This window comes from Biomphalaria glabrata, chromosome 3 (assembly GCF_947242115.1).
Source record: "Biomphalaria glabrata chromosome 3, xgBioGlab47.1, whole genome shotgun sequence".
Classification (NCBI taxonomy): Eukaryota; Metazoa; Mollusca; class Gastropoda; family Planorbidae; genus Biomphalaria; species Biomphalaria glabrata.
In genome coordinates, this window is record NC_074713.1 from 26,636,985 (window position 1) to 26,653,591 (window position 16,607).

Sequence of the window (16,607 nt, forward strand, 5' to 3'; positions counted from 1 at the left end):
CTGCCTGGTCGTGCGGTTTGTGCGCTGGACTGTCGTTCGGATTTATCGATGGTCGAGGGTTCAAATCCTGCCCGCTCCCATCCCCCGTCATCCTGCGGGAGGTTTGGACTAATAGGAAGTAAACTATCAACTCTGTAGGAACATCCGAAACATGTAAAACATTTTACAAACAAACTTTTTTAACCTGCGATATTTGTGGACGGGATTCGAGAGTCTCTCCAAAATCGGGCTCCACAGTCACGAAGTGCGCGAGATGAACCATAGTCGTTCTACGACTGAAGGAGGCCAACTAACCTCGTGTTTCGTATAAAGCCACCCCCACCTTTTTTTTTCACCCCAAGCAAATCGTCACCGAATGAATTGAAGCAGATCTTCACAGATAATGAACTCGTGATAATTAATTCTTAGGATATAAGTCGATAACTGGATCTAGTAAATTGAAGGGAGACAGTACCCGTTCGCGCCCCTCCTCTCAGTCTTGAACCAAAAAGGTGGTGGTGTTTTTTTGTTACAGGACAGAGACATCCAAGAAGGCAACGATTGCATATTTAGCCTTAAGAACGATTTTCTCATCTTATAAAATTCTCAGAACTCCGTGGTGAATGTTAATATCCATCCTTCATTTTGTCATTCACTGTCTTGACAATATCTGTAATTTAATCATTTATATATGTAACATTTTTTTTACTTTCAATAAAAAAAATGATATGAGTCCCGAAACCCAATTAAACAATGTCCCACAGCTTATCAGATGAGAGATGAAAAAAAAAAAAAAAAAAAGTTCACACAAACCAGTGCAGCAGTAGTATCATGAGTAGGCCAATTCAAAAGTTAAAGTAGTGTGACTTTAAGTATAATATTCCAATCAACAGTAAATATATTCGCATTTAAATAAGTTATAAGATTAAGATTTGAAGCTTTGTTTTGTCCGTAGGTCTATCTAGTTACAACTACAATCAAATGCAATAAACACGGTTTAGAATTCTAAACAAAATAAATTATTTCCAATGTCTTGATATTTTAAGAAATAAAAATACAAATTTAAACACGAGTGACTAGAAAGAATTTTGTTTAAATTTTAATATGTCAAAATCAAAAGTATATCAACTTATGTACACAAACAATGTTCAACTATTTTATCAACACATAGCATATATATATATATGTAACAACAGACAGCTTCTATTGCAATCAATTGAGATGAACCAATGAGAGTGAGAACACTATGAGCTGCATGGGATAGGAAGTGAACTATTATCTTCTATACAACTAAAACACTGAAATAAACAAAACAAATACTGAATGCTGAAACATTCAATGTTCAACAAAAAAACGTACAACTTTAACAACTTAGACATGAACAATAATGAGCATGTGTAAAGAGGTAGCATTCATTTAGGAGATATGCATAACTAAATCATACAAAGCCATTTCTTTCTGTGTCATAGCTGCGTACATGTATGCATACAATTCAAACATTGTGTGTAGCTTATTCAAGAGTTGGTTGGTTCACCCTCAGAAATGTCAAAAAGAACTATAAAAAACAAAGAAAAATCAGGGCAATAAAAATTTGGGTACAGCCAAATATCAATATATTTTATTTCATTCTAGATATATATATAAATGATAAATCTATTTATTTAACACAAAAATATATTGCCTGAATGCAAGACAAAATGTCAAACTTAATGTCTCATACAAATCTGAGGTCCTATTGAAAAGTTCAGAATAGTTCAGAACAAATCTGGCCAGTATATACAAGTTTAAAAAGAACATAAATCTGGCCAGTATATACAAGTTTAAAAAGAACATTCTGTGAAAGGAATTCTCCTACACTGAATGCCTCATTTTAAGCAGCACATTCACTTTCTATTAGGCAAGTATGGAAATGAATATTGGTCCTTAAAGGATTAAAAGATGTATTTTAGGCATTGTATTTCAACAGTACCAGTGCTTCGCAGAACAGCTCCATTATTCATTAAGGTTATGAATGTAAAAAAAAAAAAAATGTTTTCCAGGAGACATAACACAGATATTTTCTTCAGTGCATGACTTTCAAGATTTGTTGTACAGGCTCTAAATAACATAGGATGAGAAACACAGCGCAGAATGAGGCCAGTCAGCACATTAAATGTGCATTCCAAGTAGCCTTACTGGAATTGAGCATTGAAGATATACATGCAGGGAGATTTGAAGTAAAATTAATATACAATTACAAGCAAAACAGAAGGTAATAAGAAAAGGTTACCATTCATATCAATCAAGTAGCAACAACCATCTTTATAAATGAAAATGTGGCTTACATCTGAAAATGTTAATGTCAACACTTGTAACTATTAATTGTAACTTTATTTATAAACTAGATGTGTTTTGTCAAATCAAGGTTCAAACTATAATCTGAAACAACTTAGCATATATATATATATATATATATATATATATATATATATATATATATATATATATATATATATATATTATATATATATATATATATATATATGTAGACAAAAAGTGTGTAGACTTAACATAAAATATGTCCTAGTCCATGGGTTTGGAGAAAAAGACAGTTCCTATGCTAAGATAATTTGTGGAGAAAAAGACAAACTAGAAAATTATAACTGTCCAAGCTCAGCTCAGAAAAGTCCACTTTCAAAATGCTAAACAGCAACAAGTTGTGCCAAGCAGGCACTACAAAACTTACAAAAATATTCTCACCAGAAACAGTTATCCAATCTTTGTTTTCTGCATTTTAAAAAATCTATGATTATTTATAAACACCATCAACATAAATGGCACAACAGATATGAATAAAACATATATTTAAATACATTCTTCTTGTCCTATTGATCATTCAAAATAATGTTAAAAATGTGAAAGTAACATATATGATACATAGTTAGATTTAGATAGTTTCACAGTTAAAAATGGTCATCACAGGAAAACATAAGTAAGAAAAACAAATCCTTCAGATGTATAATATCACATCTATACTAAATAGTACCATAAAATGACAAGTTTGCACAGTAGTACTTAACAAGTAACATTCCCACTTGTACTCAACAACTAGCTTGCACCATGATTAAAAAAAAAGGAGAAAAAGATAACTTGTCAATTGTATCATTTGTAAATATCTGAGTCTGATAAGTTTACCATTTATTACTAATGTTAAAGGAAAAGTTTCCAGCACATTGTGAATTCTTTTGTTTTTTATGTTGATGTTTGTTCATACCAATAAAGGTTCCTAGAATAATTTCAAGCATCCACCTGTTCTGTTGTAGAAGGGAGTCCTCTTTCTATGATTTCTGCCAGTTCAATGACCTTCATTGTTGGCAAGTTTTCTACCAGGGCCTGTTGTAGATTGAAATCCATTGAGGCCAATTTCTGACCACCATTAGAGTCTTGTTTATTGCCACCCTCTGCTTCCCTGGTCACATTTTTATTGGAAATGCTATTGCTGTTTTCAACAATATGAATCTGCTTGCTAGGGATGTACTGGTGCTGGTAAGCTGTCCCAGGGTTGTTTTTCTGGGACTCAGGTTGAGACTGTTCTTGCTTGACCAGGATCTCTTTCTTGCTATAGCCATAGTTAATCAGATCATAAGACTCTGACTGGTCTTCTTCAGTGCCAACCTCCCAGGCAGAGGCACTAGACAGTTTGCTGGGGTGATGGATGAGCATCCTTCGAAGGGGGGGAATGGTTGATGGAGACGACGTGTGCACAGGACTGAGCCTGTCAGTCACTGGCTTGTCGGTGGAAGCGCCTGTATGAACATTACTGGCACTGTAGGACCCTCTGGCCACAACTGGACGATCTGAGTCATGAATCACATGGTCTGAGACACTTTGACTCGCATTCCTTTCAGATTTGTCAGCACTGGTGCCATTCGTAGGCTGAGTTTTCTCTTTGCTACTTATCGTTTTCTCTGTAATGGATTCTCGGCGGACAACTTGTTCTGACTGGCCATTGTGAGCTGTATTAGGCGGAGAATTTCTTACTTCAACCCCTTCATCTGTGACTATGTTAGAAGAGCTTGCAACAGAATCTTCCTCTGAGAGCTCCTGGATGACCACCTGCTCCCCATGTTCAGGATATCCTCCATTGGTGGTGTAAATCAGTACAGTTGTATTGGGCGGAACAGCTTCAGAAAAGCCTGTAGCAACCACTTCCATGTCAGGGGAGGATGGAAAGGATGTCTGTTTACCACTCACCATTTTTATGCCTGCATCACTTTCACTGACTCTCTCAAGTGAATATTGTTGCATGTTGTATTGCTGGCCATTGTTTATGCCATTGCTCAAGCCCCTGCTGGCATCCATGTCAAGTAGGTAGGAGCTCTCTCCTGTCTGGGGGTCCTGATGGCGGATTAAAACAGAGTGCTGAGAATTAAAATTCTGTGAATCTTGAATGATATAGTGATTGCCCTCTGTTTGAGATTCGCTCTGTGTTTCAATATAGATTTGTTCTAAAAAAAGGCATCAGAAAAAAGATAGTATTAATAAGTATCAATATTGTACAACAAAGATAGTATTAATAAGTATCAATATTGTACAACAAAGAAATATGTTATTTATTCTACCTAAATGAACTTTCAATCAAACCTCAATTTCCAGACTAAATTGTTTCCAAAACATTATTATATATTATTGTAAGATAAAGTAATGCATCAATAATAGAAAATAAAGCAAAACAATTTTATAATTTTTGTTGCAATTGGAAGAGTTAAAATAGTTTATCTTCAGTCCTAAGAACAAATAATTCAAATTTATTTACAGGCAAAAAGAATTTTTTTAAATGTTAAAAACAAGTCACACTACCTTGTCTAGATGTCAATTTTGATTTCAGGTTTGCTTTTATGGTATCAATGTTAGCATCACTTTCAAACACATCTCGATTCACTGTAAGAAATTGAGTTGTAGCCAAAATTTTAAAGAATAGTTAATTGAATGTAGCAGAGCAAGAACATTTTTTTTTTCAACAAAATATAGTCATTAAGAAAATACAAACTTGAATATAGAAAAAAAATAATTTAAATAATAGATTTCAAACTATCAATGATGCATGTGAAGGTAGCCAACTTACATCTGAGTTTTGATGGTTTAATATCCTGATGGTCATAAAATTTATTATTGTAGGATTGGTCCTCGATGATGATTCCTGTAAATATTTGCACAAAACATTTCTGAGTTACTAACAGTTCTTAACTTTTAAAGCCCACATTGAAATTATGTGCTTGATTGTATTGATAATAGTGTATTGTCTGTTGCCAAAATCAATTAAAATAATTATTAAGATTTGTGCCCACTCTTTCATAATGTAGTCAAACATTCCTTAAACAAAAATTATCTTGATCCTGTCTGACAAAAAACAGCATAATGAAGTCCTTATAAAGAAAGCTTTTGAAAAAAGCAGCAAAGGGAATTCCTTTGGAATGAACCTTTTACAAAAAGCGGTTTAGGAAACTATTTGAAAGGAAGCTTTTGCCACTTTTAACTTTTAAAAAATATTTTAAATTAACTTAAGATGTTCATTCATGGACATGTTAATTATACAAATCCAAATTATTTCTTATTCACAGTATTTGTGGCCAGACCACCAAAAGAATAGCATTTATCATGAACATAATTTCTTAATACACAAAAACTCTTCAATTGTTCAAATTACATCAAGGAGAAAACAAAAAATCCAGAACATACAGAAACCTTTGCCAAAGCTCTACATTAACAACAGACAAAATCAACACTAACAGATTGGAAAAAGTGGCACTGGATGGATCCATATAGATATTGACCATAAAGGAAGGGTCTGGATTGCAGATGCCATACACAACAGCAGTAGAAAGAAGGGTGAAAGTACAACAGCGCCTGGTGATTACAGATGCCCAACCTGTGCCCGCAGCTGTGTATCAAGGATTGGCCTCTTTAGTCACGCAACAAGTTACAAAGATCATCACTCAAGACATAAAATGCCACAGACATAAATCAACCAAATTAAATTTTGGAACAAAACACTAGGTATCTGACACAATTTGAGAGAAAGTTAAGTCAGCTTATTTTTAGCAGTTACAAATCTTAGTTTTCTATTGAAATGGGTGACTACATTACTCCCTGTCCAGATCAACTTCATGTTTTGAAGCTAAGAATTTATACCTCCATTAGGTCCATAGTGAAAAACATAGCTGCAGTACTGGTTGCTTTGTGGACATTCCAGGTGAAGTAAAGCCTCAATGGGCTGATCTAAACTAGGGTTAGGCTCATAGGCTGGCACACTGTATGTAATGATTCTTTTGTAGAGAATCTCATCTTTGGTAGGGCAATGTCTCTCTGACTCCCATTGAGCACTAGTATCAGTATACAGTGGGGCACTGACATAGATCATGTACTTTTCTGGAAGAAAAAAAAAATTAAAAAATAAATAAATTATGGCTTTTATATAGCGCTACTTTCATGCTTATAGCATGCTCAGAGTGCTATGGTCCAATCTCATTTGAAGACCAGTTAATATTTGGGGTGGGGGGGGGGTGGGAGTGTTATCTGGGAGAAGGTTTTCTGTGCTGCCTTTAGGCACTCAGTAAACACAACTCTGCCTGAGTCAGACGTTGAACCTCGAGCCCCTTTCATAGGTAGCCAAGCCAAGTTCAAACGCACTTAGCCTCTTGACCACGCTTCCCACATATACAAATACAATAATATTTGTCTATATTTAAGTATTATTGCAGTAATTCTTGTGCATTAACTAGAGCACCTGAACTTTGTAAATCAAATAGGAAAGACAATGTGACTGACAAAGGGTTTAAGATGTTAATATTTATTACAGTGGTCATGGACCTTTTTCCAAGCGCAAGCTAATGTCACAATATTAAGGTCATCAATGACAATTATATGTTTTACAGTAAACTTTTATTTAAGGATACAAGACTCCCCATTGGCCTCTTTGAAATTATAACATCAGAGCTGGAAACCCCTTATGAAGTAAATTAATAAACTCAAAAAAAAAAAAAAAAAAAAAAAAACCTGGTTCAATAAGAGGACCATCTTCCGTGGTGAAAATATCAACCTGTCCTCCACCAACAGACACTACATCTTGACTCAATTTCAGAATTTTTAAAGATGTTTTCTCACCTGAGAAATAAAAAAGGTTAAACGATGTCATGGCTATTAGAAACAAAAGATGATCAAGTTTTATCAAGAAAAAATATCAATTCAATAACTATGAAAACAAAGGCAAAAAAGTAAGTTTATCATCCTATGCCTTAAGATGCAGCACCTGTCATTAGATTTCATCCTTCATATTTACTGTCTATTGTGTCAAAAACTAAAACATGATTGGATGTGACAAACAAATTATAGTTTTTTAAAATTACAGAAAGCAATTATGTCAAAATACACTTACTGGCATTTCTGACCACATGACTAATGGCATGAAGTGATCCATTGAAAGGTCCCTGGTGGCTTTGTACTGTCACTATAACACCCAGACACACTTTGGTGGTGTCAAACTTTCGGGATGAAGTGTACTTGTCTGTGCACTGGGATAAGCAGCGTTCTAAAAAAAAGAAAATTTTAAAAATATTAACTCTATACTCTCTGCAATCCAGCTAATAATGACAGGAAAAAGGTTATTTATAAGAAAAATCTTGAATTCTTTTACACTTTATTTTGTGGGAAGTATTTATGTAGAAGTTTATTTTGTAGCTATTAAAATATTTATTTCAGGAAAATAGTGGAGGGGGATTTACTTCTTCCTAACAATTCAAATAAAGCCTAAAATACACTCAGTAATGAAGTAAAACATGGTCAGATAAAAAAAAATCCTTATTTTAGATATTGGATAATTATATTGGATTTGTGAATTTCAAATTTCATTCATAAAATCATTAGGACTATTCATGTACAACAAAAGATGTTTATCAAATATTGTATTTGAATTGTATTTACAGTTGAATTGATCTTTTTCTTGATAAAACGTGGTCACCATTTGTTTCTAATAGCCAATAAACTATTTAACTTTTTTTTTTTTCGCCAGGTAAGAAAACCTCTTTAAAGATTCTGAAATTGAGTCGAGTACAGTCCGTTGGTGGGGGATAGGTTGATATTTTCACCACAGAGGATTTTTCTCTTATTGATCTCGGTTTTATACATATAACTAGGTTACTTTTCAAGTACAGAAAGGCAAATAGTAATTCAAATCATAAAAGCAGTATAACAGAACACTAAGAAAAACAGTAAACTTTTTATGTTGACATATTTTAATAAAATATCATTTAGCTTATATTGAAATTCACCTTTGTAAGGAGATGGCAGATGTGAAGCTCTTTCACTGAGGACCTTTTGAATCTTGGCATGTTCATTTTTTTTGGTTTTGATTCTTTCTGTTCTTAAGTAAGGTATTCTACAAGTGTAAACAAAAAAAAGTCCAAAAATATTATTGCATTATAATTTGATCCCACAAAGTGATCAAGGTTTTAAGGGCACTGTGTAAAGGCAGATTTTGAACCCAATCAACATTATTTGTATATCTTCAAATTACAAAACCTAATTAAGTACTCAAAAAGACAACAAAGATATTTAGGCACATTCCTTGATAGGAAAAATGTGTACAAATGCTCCTTCTTCCCAAGTGCTAATTAGAGCAGTGCATCAATATGTCAAAAACATGAATAATCAAATCAAAACTTTAAAAAAACAAAACAAAGCTTATCTAAGGAGAAGAACTGCCATATATCTCAATAATGCAGGAATATGCTCCCTTTTTTCTATTTAAAAAAAATTAATTTATTACCATTTATTGATTTATTAATTGGTTAATTTTTTTTAGTGATTCATGTATTGTCATCGACTATGAATAATTTTGCAACATTTCAACTTGATTCAAGAATGGGAAGGGAAAGAAAAAACTTTCACAAAACGTAATAAGAGAAATAACTCCAAATATACAGCAACATCTCTTCAATAGTAGCATTTTTTTCCATTTTTCGAGACCAAACAAAATAATTTATTACCTTAAATTTATTAATTGCTTAATTTTTTTATTGGTTCATGTTTTGTTAGGTACAACAAATAATTGTGTAAAGTTTCAATTTGATCAGAGAATGGGTGTGAGAGAAATAATGTGCAAAAATGTTTACGATAGACAGAGTGAGTTGCTTTGTAAAAAAATAAAAAAAGTATTTTAGAGAAAAATTAGTTCAAATTCATTAAATAACAAGAAAGAATTAAAATTCCTTACTTTATGGGAAAGCTTGGTTTGGTTACAGCGTATTCTTTATCATATATCCCATCATGACAATCTTTACCCACTAGTCCGTTAGGATGAATCAGCTCACGGTTGTCAGCATCAGTACAAATTATGACAACACGAACAACTTTGTCAGACAAATTACTGAGCTGGAAATGGAATAAAATTTATTGTTTATTGTACTACATTCATCAGTTCAATGTCTTTGACATTATGGGGTGAGTGCATATTACTTTTTGTTTTGGGAATATTTCAATAGTATAATAATATACAGGGTTTCTGCACAAAAGTCAAAATGAAATTCCAATTTCGAATTTATTTCTGCGTCGACCTGTCTGCTGCAATGGTATTAAATTTTTTTTAATACTGTTTTTTTAAACTTCAATGAGATATTTTAAAATTCCAGGAGATTTAGAAAAGATCTTTATTGGTCCAGTCATATGGAAATTCAGTTTGACTACAACTACTGTAACAATAACAATATTGATGCAAATATGAACAATTCACACATGAAACACATACACACTCACAACCAGTGCTTTATGAATTAGACTTCTATGTATTCTATGTACTTCTCAATGACGACAGATGACCTTATAATACTCTTACCGAAAGTGGGATAAAGGAGTTTCTAACTCTTTCTGTTTTAGTTTTAGTTTCCAGGACTTTTTTTTTTTAAAATTCCATGAGCTCTCCAGGACATCCTGAAATTTCAGGATTCAGGAGGCCGTGGAAACCCTGAATATATAATATATGTATGCTATTTAAAAAAATAACGAAAGAGCTCCTGAGATGGGGGATTTAGAGTGAAGTAGAGAATTATCAAAAAGAGGAACAGAAGAGACATGTAGAAAGTAGAATGCCTTGATTGTGATGATAGTACTAGGCATCTAGAGATTTCAACTGAAGCCTCAATGACATTAAACTAATATGAAGGTTTTGCACAATTTGTGTTTTAAAAAAAAAGGTTAAATTAGTTTGACTTCAAAGTTTGAGCCTTATTGCACATTATATGGTTCTATAGTTGTACATGTATATGTGACAAGATGTGAGATTTTTTTTTTTTAAATTGCTTTTATATCTATGCAACTTTCATGTTTAGCATGCTCAGTGCAATATGCACTTTTGTGGAACAATTGGGGGAGAAGATTTCTGTGTTGCACTTAGCTCAGCAAACAAAACTCTGGAGTAAAATTATTTGGAGTTAGAACCCCAAACTTGATGCATGTTAAATTCACACTTTTAATTTGAAACAATTTTATAGACATTTTTTAAAAGTAAACAAGCATTATCAGAAAATTCTATGCACATTTATGCACTATAATAAATGTTTACCAAATGCCAGAGCTACTTAAGAATCACATACACACAGCTACATGTTCATTGTAAAACTCATTCATTATAAACAATTTAAGGGCAACTGCCTTTAAAAGATTTAGTCATGGTAAGGCATGAAATATCCCAGAATTGAATTGCTGGAATCAAGAGTCGGCATCAAACCTAGATTTTTAAATTTATTTTGATATGAAAAATTTATTATAGAGTAAAAGATAAATCACAGAAAACAAGTTACAAAAGATTAAGTAAAAAAAAAAAAAAAAAGTAACACTTTTACCTTTAAGGTCATGAACTCTTTTTCTTGATACTTTTTTCCAGGTCTATTTTCACCACTGTATCGAAACTTTTGGTAACTGATGCAAGATGTGATTTCAACTGATGGCCGCTGAGCTGAATTCTGGTATATGCTGGTTACTTTAAAAAGAAAATTTTAATACTTATTTAAAGTATAAATATAATCTTTTTTTTTCTTTTATGTAATAGTAAAGAAGAAGAAATGAACACAATTTTGTTAGCGGAGAGTATATTTCAATGAGCTAGTCTTGTTCAAAAACCTACTTGAAAATCTATACTAAAAAGGGAAATCTCTAACACAATGTTATTATCTTTTTGTTTAAATGTGTTGGTCCTAAATCCAATTTACTACCAAAACAAAAAACAATCACTCTCACGTCCAGAAAAAAAAAAAAAAAAAAAAGAGAAAATGTGAACATTAAAAAGATAGTGAAATAAATATATATATATACTAAATTACTCCTTGAGAGTAATGACACACTCACCAGTGCCACAGAAGTTATTCCCTGAGAGTAATGCCGCACTGAAAGAGTTTATTATACACTTGAAACAATAATCATTGTGATTTATGTCCAAACTTTCTTACCTTCATTTGTTTTATATACATCTTCATGATAATTTTCTTTTTTCATCACCTTGGCCTTAGTAGCTATATTCCGAGTAGGGTTAGCCTATAAAAGTATAATAACGAAATAATTTTTTTTTAAGTCTTATTAAATGAGGGCCTTTCCTGGATTTGGATCACAAATTAGAGACATTATATCTAGACTAGATACTAGATATCTTTATCTATATTCTATATTCCCTGTCTACTAGATATTCTTAGAAATACAATATTCTAGATCTAGATTCTAGATATACTAAAATCATAACAAAGTAAATGGTATATTTAAAAAATTATAGTAAATCATCTAGATTTTTCTAGAGATAAGACTAGACTCAGATCTCTAGAATCTAATCTATTTGACTATTTCTCAGTCTATAAATATAATCAAGAATCTATAAAATCTAGATAATTTAATGATTATCTAGAACAAGAAGAAGAATGTTACAAGATCATACTCATAGCTTAGCTGTGCAATAATTAAGTCTTGATCTATTTTCTAGACTAGATTTATTTTAATTTAACTATTATTGACTGATAATTTAGGATAGATTAATAGATCTAGATCTATAATATAAGTATAAGTTATTATTATCATATTCATAAATCATATTCATATAGAAAATAGATTATAGATCTATTTCTAGTCTTCTAGTCTAATGTAAATGAGTAATAGATCTAAAAAAAAATTCTAAATCTATTCATTAAAATTGTAATTCAAATTAATCATTAAAATGTTTTGGGTGCATTTATTAAAAATAAATACAAATAACATCGAGTAACTCCTATTTCCAACGGCAACGCCCGATACTTTGAGCATTGGTCTATTGGCTGGTATTGGGCATTCCGCCTTAGTCCTTAACTTACACTGTACTGTTAATGTGTTATTAGTTTAACCAGTTTTAGTGACACTGTCCTTGACATCTATCTAGATCTAGACTAAAACCTTACCCGAATTCGCTTCATTTCTTTGAAATTAAATCCACTTTTAGGTGAGAACAACTTCTATAACAATGTTATGAGCCTTAGGCGGAGCAAGATTTTATCTTAAAATTACTGTCGGGAAAGTCAGTTTTCAAAATCAGAGATGTAATTTCTTCAGTCCTCAAAATGGCTGGACCTCGGGTTTTTCCTCAAGAACGCGTCTAAATTTAGAAAACGTCAAATTCCCGTCAGGCTACGGCAGCTCCAACTAGTTCCGCAAATTTTCATTGGCTACTCACTAAAAAGAAGGGGGAAAACCCAAAAGAAGCGAGAGTTAACTAAAATCTAACTCAACAGCCCCATGTTTCTGTAGGTCTGTTTCAAGTACATGAAATGAAGGGAGGGGGAACATAGAAACCTTATCGCATACACGTCATAGTAAAGCCACGTCAGAGTCCAGCATCATCATATAGCCATAACTTCTCAAATCAATACATTCAAGATCTATTAACCTCATTTACCTATACAGCGGGGAAAGAAATTTGTTTTTTAATTTAAATAACAATTTGTGCAGCGCCAACTAAAATGCATCTTGATCGTTTTGTGGGTCATGTGATCGAATATATATGGGTGGCAAAGGGCAGGAACTGGCAAAAACTACTAATACTATTAATACTAATTTTAAAAATATATTTAAATCGATTTGGTTTTGTGTTTGCTATATTCAATTCTCCATTTTCTCATTCAATATTTGGTACCTAGTGCTGCACCTTGATATATACGTAACATGCATGCATCGATCACTGATTCAGAACTAAGCTTCACATTTCTATGTATCCTAACTGGGTAATTGTTTTAGTCACTAACCCCTCCCCATATTTATAAAGAGATACCTCCCAGATGATAACCTTGACCAATCGTTGCTCTCACGCTAACAGGCTCGCGGCTTTGAAAGGGTAGCCTAATCTTTTTTTTTTTTTTTTTTTTTTTTTTTTAAATTTTAAATTCAATTATCTGTGATAATTATGTTGTCAGGAATTAATACAAATCCATCAGAGATTAAGTGAGAGATAGGGAAAGATACACTTTTCTTTTTTTTTTGGGGGGGGGGGGGGGCGATTTTCTACACTTTGTGCCCTTTCGGCGGCCGATTGTGGCCGTATTTAGGCATCACTGTATTAGGCCATTGATAACTCCAAATTCGCCATTTACTATATACAACGTAATGAGTAGATCTACCCGAATTTTAGTAGAGAAATCATACAATTTATATACGAATTCAATAGCCTACTTATGTTAATAATAATATATAGGCCTACTAATTATTTATATTTTAACCTATTTTTGGATTATATCGCCCCTTCCCTTGAATATGTTGGCCGATTTGGTGAGGTGGGATGGGACGATTGCATCAATTCCGCCCCCCTCCCGACCCTTTGGGGGGGGGGGCGATCCATTTTTTTTTTTACAGAAATCACAGTTTGTTAACATAATTAGCTAAATATCTATCATGGGTGGGCAACCTTTTCGTATCGAGGGTCGTATTAAAAAAAATAAAATTGAGAATGGGGGGCCGCATATATATTATTATATTGTTATATATATCTTATCTTATCTTATATAATACAGACGTTACTTCAAAAAAGAAGATGATTACGTCCTACGCGTCATGCATTTAGTCATGCATATTAACCAATGACTTAAATTCTGCCAAGTCACTGGTTTTCCTGGCTAGCTCAGGCAACCCATTCCATGCTCTAATAGCACTAGGGAAGAAGGAGTATATATACTTATAGCTCATGTATTATACATTTACTATTTTTTTCACACTCCTAATTGAGAAATTACAACAAGAGTTAACAATTTCTGAAACTAATTTTACATTTTTTTTTTTTAATTGCTATTGTCTTTTTACATCACATTTCACCACAAATGTACAGTTGTACATAATGTTAAGTATTTAGCTGTTTACACTCGTTCTAATGTTCCGGAACTGTGGAACTAGCTTACTAATTGTTATCCTCGTGACTGCTGTCAAATTACACAGATGTATGTGTACCCAAATAATGTGAAAGCTTAGCAGCAACTTCTTGTTTTAAAGTGTGGAAATACAGCTTCTGGCACCCATTAAACTCTCTTGGAAGAACTGACTGGAACATCCCTTTCAGGTTATAATTTGCATGGAGTTATGTTCTCTGGATCTGAATCAGCTTCTGCGCTAAATGGTGAGCTGATGGTATTGAAAACTGGTTCTTGACATCTTAAAATTTGCTTTTATAAATTCCGAGATTAAGGAATCTAAATCAGTCTTATACTTTTAACCATTTCAGTAGAAATAGTTTCACCTTTCAGCAAAGGAAAATGACTAAAAATGACTAAATCTGTTTTCACTTGCTTGCATGAAGAAATTTGAAACCTTGTTTGAAAAGATTTAACATGCACTAATATTTCATATGCAAACAACTCATTGCAATGGCTGCCAAGAAAAAACATGAACTCTGTCTCACACTCTTCATTAGAAATATTAATAACAAAGTCGCAGTCAATGTCCTTCAAGGAACATAAGAATTTCTTATTTGAGATTTTTTATTCTAAGTCAGCGGATATATCGGAATGTTTGGTTTCTAAATATTCAAGTACTTTCGGAACTGCCTGTGTTTAAGACCCCCTAGCTCTAATAACATGGGCTACGAGAGAATGTAACCCAATGATAAATAAATATTTTCTGCAGCTTTGTGCTAACTTTCCTGTTTAGAGTTTATGGTTAAGATATTCTTTATTTAAAAAAAAAAAAGTTTTTCTCAGTCACAGATCGAGTTCCATCAGTTGTTGCACTTACCATCTTCTTCCAATCATACTGTTGTAACCCTGCCTTGCACCAGTGATTGAGATGCGCACTAGCGCACTGTTGAACGTAAACAGGAAGACACTAGAATGGAGAGAAGAACAGTGCATCAGGGATTGTGAAGAGTCTGAATGTTTGGGAAACTAAGAGGCCAACGTTTGTGCTGCCAGAAGGTTGTAGTAGGGACCTGGAGCGAAGCGGGGAAGGCTGTCGTTGGTCCACATTCAGGTTAAGTAGCAAAGGACTGGTATACTTAGTAGTAAGACTCTGAGGAAGCTGAAGGATGTTATGTATTTGCCCTAGTGAATAAACACAACTATTTATTTATTGTTAAACTGTGTTGAGTTGCCTGCCTTTTCGTTGAGTGCCTAACCTAGAGTTACAACAATACCCAACACTCAACACAGTACTTCATAGCATTGAATAAATACTGGCCTGAGATTGTGTCTTTGACTGAGTGTATTGAAGTAGAGCCAATTAGCTTAACCTTCATTTACTTGAAATTGTTTATATTGGGACAGTTTCAATATTTATAGAGATATTTAGAATTATTTTTAATATATTTGCATTTTTATAGGTATATATTGTGAACACATCTGATTTCAGTAGGTGTCCGCGGGCCGCATAAAACACTCCGGCGGGCCGCATGTGGCCCGCGTGTCTTAATTTGCCCACCCCTGATCTATATGATAAAAGCTACTTATTGATATTTTGACAATCTTAATTAATATTATGTCGTTCCCCTTCTGGTATGTGGTGGGGTGGGAGAGGGCGATACCATAAATCCTCACCCCGTCCCTTAAGTTTCAAGTGTGGGTGGGGGTGGTCTGGTTGTTAAGATAATTAGTTACTTTTCTATATGATGAAAGCTACTTATTAATATATTTATCGTTACTAATCTTTATATTATGTCGTTCCCCTACTTATTGATATTTCAACCCATTTATATATTATGCACTAGCGGATCCAGAACTTTGGAGTGGGGGGGGTGATTTTTTTTCCAAACCCTAACCCTAACGCCCAGTAAACCCTAGCCCTAAACATAAACGCGCTTACAGCATATATAAAAGGACCAATTAGATTCTACCCTAATTTGTTTGCATTTTTAGGATTCAAGTATAAATTGTGAGTTATGGTCCCAATTTTTTTTTTATACAATAGAAAAATATTCGTATGAGTAAAGGTTGGAAAAAGGTGATTAGGAAAATAATATTTGGGTTTAGAAAACATCTCAATCGTTACTCTTACACCGGAAAATTTCATATGAATTATAAATTTTCCAAAGCAAAGTCTTTCTTAAAATAACTAAGATAAATTCGTGTGCAATTATATAAACTCTCTAGCCATATTTGACTATTGTGTTT

The 16,607-nt window shown here is 33.1% G+C and overlaps 1 protein-coding gene across 1 annotated transcript; it reads right to left on the reverse strand.

The window, feature by feature from the left end:
• Positions 1-1,063: 1,063 nt before the first annotated feature.
• Positions 1,064-15,256, reverse strand: LOC106057079 (uncharacterized). The gene is made up of 11 exons (XM_056024274.1): positions 15,238-15,256; positions 11,457-11,541; positions 10,854-10,990; positions 9,230-9,387; positions 8,286-8,392; positions 7,394-7,546; positions 7,015-7,122; positions 6,151-6,387; positions 5,084-5,158; positions 4,819-4,899; positions 1,064-4,466 (listed from the first exon to the last, which is right to left on the reverse strand). The coding sequence occupies exons 1-11, from the start codon at positions 15,238-15,240 to the stop codon at positions 3,256-3,258; spliced, it is 2,355 nt and encodes a 784-aa protein (XP_055880249.1). The 5' UTR covers positions 15,241-15,256; the 3' UTR covers positions 1,064-3,255.
• Positions 15,257-16,607: the final 1,351 nt, after the last annotated feature.